The 12,311-nt window shown below is 40.6% G+C and overlaps 2 protein-coding genes across 2 annotated transcripts in view; both read left to right on the forward strand.

The window, feature by feature from the left end:
* The first annotated feature begins 5,218 nt into the window (after positions 1-5,218).
* On the forward strand, positions 5,219-10,898 carry LOC21386111. The gene is made up of 2 exons (XM_010105057.2): positions 5,219-6,628; positions 7,898-10,898. The coding sequence occupies exons 1-2, from the start codon at positions 5,464-5,466 to the stop codon at positions 10,321-10,323; spliced, it is 3,591 nt and encodes a 1,196-aa protein (XP_010103359.1). The 5' UTR covers positions 5,219-5,463; the 3' UTR covers positions 10,324-10,898.
* Positions 10,899-11,796: 898 nt separating this feature from the next.
* The window catches only part of LOC21386112 (protein SRC2), a 1,180-nt gene continuing 665 nt past the window's right edge, over positions 11,797-12,311 (forward strand). Inside the window, exon 1 of the mRNA XM_024170077.1 lies at positions 11,797-12,307. Within this exon, the coding sequence (XP_024025845.1) occupies positions 11,871-12,307 (437 nt within the window). The 5' untranslated portion in view covers positions 11,797-11,870. The remainder of the gene's footprint in view (positions 12,308-12,311) is intronic.

Here is a 12,311-nt window from a genome sequence, read left to right on the forward strand (position 1 = left end):
ACTTAGGTTGGTGTGAGATCGAGAGATAAACATTGCCTAGGTAACCGAAACAATTTTAGGTTGTGAAATTGAGAAGTGAAATTCTAGGAATTGTTTCTAGAGTGAAACTTAGTGAAGGTAGGGATATATTGTTTAGAGATATAGGCTTGATATCACCTACACATTCTTTATGCGGCACTTGAGAGAGGGTATAAGGATACACAACACTCTAGATTCTTGAGAACGTTGAGTTAGGTTAGGCACATTACTACGGAGAAACATAATCGCAATAGAGTGAAGTCAAGACCCTAGCATTTTCATTATATTGATTTTCCGTTTTAATTTCAACACGTGTTATTAATTACTACCATCTTTCCTTTTGATTTAGTTTTCCTTTATTTTAGTTTTTCTTTGAGTTCATCACATCCAAATTTGATCGCTTAGATAAAGTTAATTAAGATATGATATTCACAATAGTTAGTTTACATTCTTAACGTCAATCCTCGTGGGACGATATCGGTCTTCGGACCACTTTATTACTTGTACGACTTGTGCACTTGCAAGCATAGTCAAATTATTTGCAACAGTGATCCATCTGCCCAGTGGGTGTTAAAGCGAAAATTCTCCTAACATGGCCCCCATGAACCAAAGAATTGAGCTAGGAATAGGTAACCGACTGGGCTGTACTCGAAGTGCTTCCCCCTAGCTTAACTTGTTGACCCCCCCGATTCAAATTCCATTGTCAACTTGTTGTGGTCATGCAAGCAAGGCCCGAGGGTACAGAGCCACTGCATTCCCAAAACCACATCTAGCCCCATATTGGCAAAACAAATAAATCCACCTCAAAACAATGTCCTTGCATCTCTAACGGAACCCCCAAACACCTCTTGTCCCATGTCAAGTATTGCCCATTGCCCATATAAACCCGAAACCGCCTAGCTAGCTCCCATTGAATCCCCAATTTTTCCACCAATGATTCCTGAATAAAGTTATTGTTGCTTCCTGTGTCCACGAGGACCTCTAACTTCTCTAAACCGTGGTTCGCCATAATACAAAAAATATGAGGATTTGTAGAATTAGAGAAAGTATTAAGACTTACTTCAGGTCCCTCATCGTCTGGAATACTCTCAGTGATGACCTCCACCTTGTCAAGCATACTGTCATCCTCCTCAGCACCAACCATAAGCAAAATGCGGTTCTTACAGCGATGGTTAACGTGATATTTCTCATCACAGCTAAAACAGAGCCCCTTCTCCCTCTTCTCTCGTAGTTCCTCCAGTGACATGCGCTTCACGGGAAGGCGAGAACCCCCGGCAGACGTAAAACCCCCTCGCTGGGGTGGGACACCGGCAGATGGACTTGAGACCACAGTTCGTGGGTTCGCCTGTATCGGCCCTGGCCCGGAACGGTGTGATGGTCCTTCGTAATTGCGTCCTCCGTCCTTTCGTTGCTTATGGATCAAGTCATCGATCCGTTCCTCAAATAGCTGAGCCATAGCCATTGCCTCTGTCAAAGACAAAGGCCGAGCAATCAACAATTCCCGACGAATATCCGTTTTGAGGCCCCAAATGAAAAAATTGAGAAATAAGGGTTCCGAAACACCTGAGATACGAGTCATGAGTTCCTCGAACTCGGCTCTGAACTGAGACACCGTTCCCCTCTGGACCAATTTGGAAATGCGACCTAATGGGTCATCATAGATGGACGCCCCAAAGCGCTTGCGGAGCTCGGGTAAAAAAATTTCTCAGGTTGTTAGCAGGCCGCTCTTCTCCATCCATTGAAACCAGGTGGAAGGTTCCCCATCCAAATGGAAAGACACGATGGCCAATCGCATGTCCGGTTCCACGCGGTTGAGCATAAAAAACTTTTTGGTCTTGTAGATCCAATCGTCAACGTTACTACCATCAAATCTCAGAACGTCAACGCGCAGGGTCCTCAAAATGGAGTGTAAATTGAGGCGTCGTGGATCTGAGTCCCCCCGAACGCCGTAGTTGGGGTTGCTGTGGGTCTCTTCAACTGTGCCGTCCGGCAGATTGCCCTTGGTCGCGATGGTAAGTTGGTTTAGACGAGTTTCAGTGTTGGTCATGAACTGCTCCAAGAGGGAAGTGAATTTGGCGAGCTGGGTGTCGGAGTGTTGCTTGAAGCTGGTTTCCATGGCTACCATGGCCGCCGTAACGTCCTCGTTCCTCATTGAGCAATGAAAGCACTAATTGATACTGTGAAATAGGTAATTTTACTAAATAAGCACTCTTTGAGACAGTGCCAATTTCCCTTACAAGCAAATCATTTCTGAACATCCATTATCCCCAAATATAAGAATTTCCCTTATATATTTTCCCTACCCAGTAATCAGCCAAAATAAAACAGAATGGAAGAAAGAAAAATAACGGAATAACAACTTGGTTGTCCCTCGATCCTCGCGCTGCCTCAGTGACCTCCATTGAGCTCGAAACCGTTAAGCCACCTAGGTCTTCGTCGCACCCTGGTCTCACGCGCAGGAACTGACTCTCCCTCTGGAACCTTCTCATCCTCCGTAGCTTCATTATTCAGCTATCCCTCAAAACGCAGCCCTGCCTTTGTCGTTTCAGCTTGCGGGCTTGGGTCTTAGGCTTGGCCTCCTTCCTCCCAATGGGCTTCCTTTCTGGTCTCCTATCGGGTTTCCGTTACAGCCCATCCTTCCATCGACTCTTGAATTCGGTTGGCATTGAGGGCCAACCCTGACCAACTATCACTTATGGTGGTTTCCAAGGATCGGTAATTCACCAGGATGATATGGTGAGACCGTGAGAGTTTAGAGAAAGTGATCAGGAAGTAGTAATTATGACTATTTAGGAATTAACGCAAAGTTATGATAAGTTTATGACTTATGAGGGTATAAAAAGGAGGAGATCAAAGAGTTTGAGCTAGAATTTGGTTTCCGAGTTTTAGCAGAACTCTGGAAATGTTTGTGGAAGGGTATTAGAAGTACTAGGATTAATTTGAACAGTATCACGCGGGCGCTTTTTGCTAAATTAAAAAATATCTTAATTATCTTCCAGCAAATAAATATAATAATAATAATTTAATGACAACTCAGTTTGAAACAAATAGGAATCAAACTTATTAGAATTTATGGTCATATATTGAGTTTATTAATTATATATATATATTTTTAAAAAGTCCTGCGATCCCTTGGTACTCCATCAAGATTTGTACCTGCACTGACTCTGACTGTTATCTTCATGATTAATTTTCTAGGAAAGAAGATTTCTGAGTTGTTTGGTTGGGAGATTCGTACCCCGATTTGAATTATGGTTCGTAGTTCGCTACAGTATTTTCTCTCACAAAAAATACACGTAAATCAAAAATGGTTCTAATCTCATGATTCTAATCCATGAACCAAACGTCTCATTCCTTTACTAAATTTATAAGGGCGCATTTTGATAGATGCAGAATTAGAATTATAATTCTAAATCTTAATTTTAACGTGAAATGGGACAAATTGCGATAGTTAAATAAGTTGTAGGAATTAATTGTTAAAATAAAAAAATTTGAGGATAATTTGTTACAACACTACAATTTCAGGGAGCAATGTTGCTAAAAACCCTTTCCTTTTTGGTTAGGAATAAAAAAGTTGTTAACATTATTTAACGTTTATATTTTTTTCAGATAAACATAGATAACCCACGGTCAAATTAACCTCAAAACTAGATATTATGAACTCTTGTCATATAGAACTGCGAAGTGGTACTATTTATCCCAATGAGCTAGTGCCACGACCCCATTGCTCATCCGGGTAGGCCCCGTCCTACAGGCGGCCCACAGGATGTGGCCCATTCTCGTAAGTAATGGGGGCCTTGATCGTGTAAGGTTTCTTAAAATCGCGCTTACATGTGGTAATTTTATGGCATCGCAATAATGTTTCCTTTTTAAATCCCCAAGACTCCCATTCGAGGAAAAAAAGAAAAAAAAAGTAAGAAAACCCAAAAAATGAGCGGAAAAAATATTAAAAAATGGGTTATTTGTACATTTATCACGTAAACTTACAAGAGTTTGGCAATTTGTCTTTTGAACTTTTAATTTTGATAATGTCTTTTAACTATAAAATAATTGTAAACTTATTTTTATGATGATTGTATTAAATTAGTATTGAAAAAATAAATTTCAAGAGAAAATTGTAACATCCTAAATAAAATGTAACACAAATATCTCAATTATCTATCTATCAATCTCTTAAATTAGATAAAAAAAAAAGAGCAAAATTGACTGAATGGGCCATTATGCAATTGTTTTGTAAGTTTGAGGGATAAAGTACTAAAATTATAAGTATATAAGGACAAATGTACAGAATACCAAAAAAAAAAAAACCAAAAATGTGTGAAACCTAATAAATTCATGCGTGCGTTTAGAATTCGTTTCAAAATGCTTTTATTGTTTTTTTTTATGAAAATAGAAATGAAAATGTTTTCAATCTGAGACAAAAATCATTTTTTAAAAATGTGTTTGGTAGTTTTATCAAGAGATTATTTTCAATATAAAAAACTCATTAATGTCTCTCTTTGCTAGAGAGAGGAGAAAATGAAAACAAAAAATTATGGGCGCATTTGGAACTCGTTCTAAAATAATTTTGTTTTTTGTATGAAAATGAAAATAAAAACGTTTTCAATCTCAAATATAAATTATTTTTGAAAATGTGTTTAGTAGTTTTATTAAGATATTATTTTCAGTATAAAAAATCCTATTAATGTCTCTCTCTCTACTCTAGAGAGGAGAAAATGAAAACAAAAAGTAAAAAACGACTAAAAGTCATTTTTTCATTTCTTTCTTATTTTACACTAAACTAAAAAATTATTTTTATTTCTGTTTTTTATTTTTATTGCGCCAAACGCCGTTTTAAAAACGTTTTTATTTTTCTTTCTCAAAAAACGTAAAAAATAAAAATGAGATTAATTCTAAACACGACTTAAAATGAGTAAAAAAATGTTTTTTACTTCTCTCATATTTTTTACTAAATTAAAAAATCTTTTTTATTTTCATTTTTTATTTTTAATTGTGTCTTTTATTTGTTTTTCTTAAAAAATGTGAAAAATAAATTATCTGTTTATTTCGCTGATTCGAGTTTAAAATTTAAGTTTTTTTACAGTAAAAAGCTCTTACAAATAATCACATCTAATTTTTTTACTACAGTAAAAAGCTCTCATATAAATTTACATATCAATTCAAATTAAAAATTCGAGTCAGCGAACTAAATGGGCCAAAAACAATTCTAATTCTAAACACGGTACAAAAATCTCCAGATTTTCCCGTCATCCAAACACACACTCGCTCTCTCTCCAGGGTTTTGATTAAACATCTCAAGATCACACGCGTCCTTGCACTTCCTGGAATAGCTTCTACTGTTAATTCCTTTTCTCTTTGTGGCAGTGAATAGATATGCCTTGTCATTCGGACCCCGAAACTCCATTTCTCTAGGGTTTTCGCAGGATTATACTGGCATCTCCTTCGATGAACAGCGATTGCGAACTCGATAGAAAATCAGATGCCATTGATGAGCATGAAGATTTAAAGGGAAGGATCTCAGAAGGGGGCGGCGGCGGCGTCGATGGCTCTAACGACGAGAGGTGTTCGAATTCGAGGGTGTCCGAAGAAGCTAGGGTTTCGGAAATGGAGCTTGATCCGGGAGCTCAAGACGCCGCGGCTGGTCCTAGGGTTCCGGAGAGGGGAGGATTAGAGAAGGAGGAGGTTAGGGTTAAGCTTGAGGTATCTAAGGAGAGTGATGGTGGAGAAGCTTACAAGGAAATGGAATTGAAAGAATCGGAGGTTAATGAAGAAAACTCGAGCGCCAACGGAGGCGAAGAAGCTCAAAATGAAGAAGAAAGCGAGGAGTATGATCGAAAAGAGGCGCAGAAACGTAGTGGTTCTCAGTACAATTCTTTGTTGTCCGAGTTCGATGATTTTGTGGCGAATGAGGAAAGCGGCCAAATAGCGACCTGTAGGGCGTTGCGCTATGGGTTTGAAGTCGGCGACATGGTCTGGGGAAAGGTGAAGTCTCATCCATGGTGGCCGGGCCACATATTCAACGACGCATTTGCGTCTCCTCAGGTGCGGCGAACCAGGAGAGAAGGTCATGTATTGGTGGCTTTCTTTGGTGACAGTAGCTACGGATGGTTTGACCCCGCCGAGCTCGTCCCTTTTGAAGCCAATTTTGCGGAGAAGTCGCGGCAAACGACTTCGCGGAATTTCATGAAGGCCGTGGAAGAGGCCGTTGATGAGGTGAGTAGGAGGGCCAGTCTTGGGTTGTCGTGTAAATGCAGGAATCCGTACAACTTTCGTGGGACGAATGTTCAAGGATATTTCGTAGTTGATGTGCCTGATTATGAGCCACGGGCAGTCTATTCCGCGGCGCAAATTCAAAAGGCTAGGGATAGTTTTAAGCCAGCCGAAGCCGTGTCTTTCATTAAGCAATTGGCATTGTCTCCCTGCCTTGGTGATGAGAAGGATGTGAGTTTTGATAAGAATAAGGCCACGGTGTCCGCTTATAGGAAGACCGTGTTTGAAGAATATGATGAGACGTATGCACAGGCGTTTGGTGCGCAGCCAGGACGCCCTCGGCGCGATCCAGTTAACTCACCGGACCAGCCTGTTAAACCTGTTAAACAGCCACCTCTGGGTACTAATTAACTTGGTTTTGAGTTAGGCTTTGCACATTACCTTGATTTGTTAATTATTCATCTTAGTAGTTGTTGTGGTAATACTAGCGTTTTCTGAAAGCTATTTATACTTTTTCACTTTGAAAAATCTGCAAACGTGGTGATTATTCGTGCCACTAGGTTCGTTTTTTTGTTTTTTTGGTAGAAAAATGTTTAGATTTTGCTTGTTTGGAAATTCATGTTTACAAAAGTCAAATCTTCACATTGCTATATTCATTCATTAGTTTTTTAATAGTCTTGCTTGCTAACTTAGGATGGTGCTTGTTACTTTGCATTTGTTTCAGGTTTTGAATTTCTGTTATGATAATTTTTATTGCAACGATATGTTATCAGTCAATGTTTTCTGTGGAGGAGAATGGAAGTGATTAAATTATAGACATTTAGGTTAACGAAAAGTTCTTTTGATGGTTAACATGCTTAGGAAATTTGTATTGTATGTGCGTGTGATGCATTTGGGCCAAAATAAGAAGAATAGGACTCATTAAGATAGCTATTCAGGTTAAGAAGAAGCTCTTTTAATAGTTAACATGGTAGGAAATCTGTATCATATGTGCAAGCATTTGGGCCAAAATAGAGGAAACTCAAAATGGGTAAAATTGCATCTCTATATTGGTCAATGCTATAAATGAGGTGGGTGGGCAGAATGTAATGGTGGATGTGCGTCTGTCTGTCCATTTCCTGCATTTGGGATAAAAACTGGGATCTGGGAAACCTTGTGTTAATCTAATTATGAGACATATGCTATGTTGGACCTCATATGTGAAGACTTATGGTATTACTCTGAATCTCTATCTAGGTTTGTTGACGCATTGCACCATACATACACGCAAAGCATAAGTAGCTATTATTTTCTTAGTCTTCAAGCAGTTTATTTGTCCAGTCCATTTTGTTGGTCGAGTATCCCTTAAATTTTAACATAATTAATTTGTCTAGGCCCTCCCTCTCTCTAGCCCATATATGTGTGTGTGTGTGTGTGTGTGTGTGTTTTAATTTGCTAGTCTAGACGTCAGCTTCTAGTTACAACACATTTTGTATATCTCTCGTTTTATTAATTTGGTTTGCAAGACATAAGTTTTGGCATTTCACCACCCCAGACCTCTCTCCCGTGTTTTCTGATTTTGTTTGTCAAAGAGAAATATTACACCCCTTTTCCTTTTGTCTGATTATAATATCTAGTAAACTTGCATTCTGTTTCTTGGTTCTGATTGATGTGTTTGCATCCTGCACAGCTCCTTTGAGTGGTCCATTGGTGATTGCGGAAACTCTGGGTGGTGGTACAAGTGCCAGTAAACATACGAAAGCTAAGGAGAATTCCAAAAAAGACAGGTACCTTTTCAAGCGTAGAGACGAATCGAGTAACTTAAAAGCCCATCAAATTAGCCAAGGGCAAGCAAGTTCGTCTGCCTCATCGGCTTGTGTGGATGGATCAGTAGCAGCTGGGGATGAGGATTATGTGTTGCAGAAGAGAGCTCCAGCTGTTCCTGTAAAGGCTCAGATTTCAGGGAAACATGAACAGACTGGGCTTATTAGCATTAGCGGAGCAGATTCAGGTTCTCATGGCAGAGGACCCATAAGCGCAGATCTAACATTAGGAAGCAGTTCTCTTGCCACCCAACATGTTACCGAGGACACAAAGCCATCTCTTGATGAGGGGAAGGGACCTCTTGAGGAAGTGAAACAGGGATCAGGGTCTGCGTCAGACAGAGGAGTTGTTGGCTCTAATGATTTGTTAGGGAATGGAACTCTGCCCTGTGTAAGAGATGGTGCATCACAATCTCCTAAACAGGATGGTGAAGGCTTGGCTGAGTTTAAACCTGACGAGAAAGCCAAAATATCCAGATCAGATGAACAGTTTCAACAACCTCAGTTGAATTCCACAGTGAGAGTGGAAGAAAGCCATGGAATGGATGAAGTTCGGGATGGCCATGTTGGTCCTTCACCAACTGATGCAAATCGTTTGAGTGGAAAGAGTACTGCTGGTGGAGTGAAAAAGTCAAAAGCTAAACGGCCGTTGGAAGAATTAGCCCCTGAGAACTCAGTGGAGGGAAAGAAGAAGAAAAAGAAACAATTAGGTTCAGAAACAAGCTTCAGAGATCCACAGAAGAATTTAGTTTCCAAAAAAGTTGGTCCCTCTGGGGAAAAATTAGTGGGAAGATCAACCCTTGTTGGTTTGGCTCCCAAAGAAGAACTAAAGGTTGAAAAACCTAAGAAAAACGTTGCTTCTAGTATCAATTTCTCAGATTCTGTTGGAACATCTGTTGATATTGGAAATGTTGAACTTGAACTTCCACAACTTTTGAGTGATTTGCAAGCTCTTGCTCTTGATCCTTTTCACGATGCAGAAAGAAACAGCCCTGCAATTGTACAGAAGTTTTTTTTGCGATTCCGGTCTCTTGTTTACCAGAAAAGCTTGGTTCTTTCACCACCATCAGAGGCTGAATCTATTGAAGCTCGCCCCACAAAGAACTCCTCTGAGCATGTTAGAGATTTGCCATCCTCAAAACCAGCGAAACCCTCATTTAGAGCTGATGATCCAACTATAGCTGGACGTAAACGGGCTCCATCTGATCGTCAAGAAGAGATTGCAGCCAAGAAGTCCAAGAAAATGAGCGATATAAGATCTTTGGCAGCAGAAAAGAAGGCTGCCCAGAAAACTTCTGAAGAGCCACGTGGGGAGGCAAGGGAAGCAGCAGTTCCATCTGGCCGAAAAATCAAGCATGTTTCCATCAAGAAAGCAGAGCATACTGCTAGGGCAGTTGAACCCACTATGCTGGTGATGAAATTCCCTCCCAAGACATCTCTACCATCCCCAGCCGAACTTAAGGCAAGATTTGCACGTTTTGGGCCTATGGATCAGTCGGGTCTACGCGTATTCTGGAAGTCATCAACGTGCCGAGTTGTGTTCCTGCACAAGTCAGATGCTCAAGCAGCTTGTAGATTTGCAGCGGCGAACAATTCTTTATTTGGCACACCAGGCATGAGGTGCTACACTAGGGAAGTTGAAGCTCCTGCGACTGAAGCTCCTGAATCTGGGAAGGGCCAAGGAGATGACATTTCCCTCGACACCACACGGACCAAGGACACTGCTGTTCTTCAACGACCGTCATCAATCACTACAAAGCAGCCTCTTCCGCAGGCTGCCGTCCAGCTCAAGTCCTGCCTGAAGAAGGCAGCTACCGATGAGTCGGGGCAGCAGGGAACTGGCGTAGGTGGAGGCAGTGGTAACAGTAGAGGTACCCCACGTGTAAAGTTCATGTTGGATGGGGAAGACAGTAGTAGTAGGGTTGAGCAGTCATTGATGGCTGGTAATAGAAATAACTCCAGCAACAACAGTGCTAGTTTTCCAGATGGTGGTGCACCTTCCTCTTCCAATTCATCTTCTACTTCTACTTCTGTTGCAATGGATTTTAGTGTTAGAAACTTTCAAAAGGTCATTTCTCAATCCCCACCTATTCTTCCAACCCCTCAATTAGCAAAAACCCCACTTAACAATTTACATCATCTTGAAATGATAGCACCTCCCAGAAACACAACATCCATTGCACCGCCCACTGTTGATATTTCCCAGCAGATGCTAAGCCTCTTGACGAGGTGTAACGATGTTGTGACCAATGTCACGAGTTTGTTGGGCTACGTGCCTTATCATCCTCTTTGATTAAACAAAAAAACAGTAAAAAGGAAAGCAATCTCGGCAAAAAAGAAAAATACATCTACCAAGGCTTGTGTAGAAGTGGAGTAATATTTGCGTGACACTAAAAAGGGCGAAAATCATATGAGCACTCCACAATTATTGAGGGAAAAGACGTGGAAGTGGGGTCTAATTCCCGGGTCAAGAGCTGCTGAAGGATCGAGATAGAGAGGCCAATTTTTAAGCATGGTTTTGGGCTGAAAAGATGTTTGGCTGTGGATACTTTAACTATGTAATCTGATATCATATGGTGCCATAGCGATGTTATGCATCTTGGTTGGTTTTTTTTTTTTTACTTTCTATTCTGTGGGCCTGCGGTTATGCATTGCTCACTCCAGTTCTGTTTTGAGCTTCGTGAATTGAAATTACTCATAGGCACGTTTACACGTTTTGTTTTGCCCCTATGGTGGCCGTATTTGTGATATTCGGTCTCGCGGGGCATTGCTAATGACCACATAAACGCCCCATCTGTTGAAGCCGGCACTAAAGGAAGATTTTATTCCTTTGGTATGCTTTTCGCTCCAAAGAATATTTTTCTTTTCTGTATTTAGAAAATCTATTTACACCCGGAAAAAGGGTCTTGGATTGTCTTACATAAAGCACGAATGCATGATAAATTAAAATTGAAATACACCCCAAGGATAAGAACTCTAACGACCGCTGATTCTTGTCCTTTTTTCACCCCTTTCAAAATAAAGCTTTATATTCTTTGTTTTTCACCCCGAATGTGTGACTCACATTAGAAGAAGTCAAAGTTTGTTTTTTCCTTCTTTTTTATGAGAAAAATAAAGGGTAGTTTACTTGTAACAAAATCACCTCCAAGTTTCTCGTTAAGTTTATTTCCGCCCGACTACATAAAGTAATGACGGAAGAATCAAGAATTTAGAAGAAAACGACATGCTTACAACTTTGACATTTACAAGTAAAATCGATATCATTTATGCCTACCTACACACGTGTGGAGGTTGCAAACGTGCTTTCATTTTGCATTGTTCAATGTGACTGTTTACCGGATAAACCCCCACTTTATTTTATTCCTTCGTCCTTAAAGCACAAGCGATTACCACGCGCCTTGTACGCGTCTTTTTCCCATAAATATACGAATATCCACGATTTAATAAAATTAAAAAATATTTGCCGTCAAATTTTTGACAAAAAATTATTTTAGAAGAAACAAAAAAGAAAACCATTTTTAAAAAAAAAATGTCATATCTAATCTAATAAACATATAGAGTCCTAAGAAAAAGGAACAAATAATAACAAACTGACGCGCCTAAGGAGCTATTCTAGGGAATCCCAGAAAAAGCCAGAGAGCCTTTATTTTCCCGAGTCGGTTTCACTTTCTATGTATTTTCCTTCCTACCCATTTTCCCTCACTTTAAATTCCCAGACCCGTTCTTTTCTCCCCCAAATTTCAGTTTCCTTCCCTCCAAACAAAAAAAGCTCTCTTTACACTTAGATTAGATTCTCAAATTCGTTCCTTCCTTCCCATAGAAGATCTTCTTCTCATAGCTATGGAGTGCAGACCTCTGGACATAACCTTAATCTCGGCGACGGACCTGAAGGACGTCAATTTCCTCTCCAAGATGGACGTCTACGCCGTCGTTTCGATCTCCGGCGACTCCTTCTCAAAATCCAAGCAGAAGACCCACGTCGATAAGGACTCCGGCCCAAACCCTAGGTGGAACTACACCATAAAGTTCACCGTCCCCGACGCCGCCGCCAAGCAGAACCAGCTCACCCTCAAGATCAAGCTCGTCTCCGACCGCAGTTTCGGCGACAAGGAGATCGGCGAGGTCCACGTCCCGATCAAGGAATTGCTCGACAATTACGGCGACGAGAAGTCGGAGAACCTCGTCACCTACAACGTCCGTTTGCCGAGCGGCAAGTCCAAGGGGACCCTAAGTTTCTCCTACAAATTTGGGGAGAAATTCACGGCTCCGGTTCAGCAGCAA

The sequence above is a fragment of the Morus notabilis genome, unplaced genomic scaffold (genome assembly GCF_000414095.1).
Source record: "Morus notabilis unplaced genomic scaffold, ASM41409v2 Scaffold1182, whole genome shotgun sequence".
In the NCBI taxonomy this organism is placed as follows: domain Eukaryota; kingdom Viridiplantae; phylum Streptophyta; class Magnoliopsida; order Rosales; family Moraceae; genus Morus; species Morus notabilis.

Bases quoted from the DNA above. Each gene is read 5' to 3' on its own strand.
- LOC21386111 (XM_010105057.2), top strand. From the start codon at position 5,464: ATGAACAGCGATTGCGAACTCGATAGAAAATCAGATGCCATTGATGAG. The intron at 6,629-7,897 runs GTACTAATTAAC...CATCCTGCACAG, and splicing joins TGTTAAACAGCCACCTCTGG to CTCCTTTGAGTGGTCCATTG.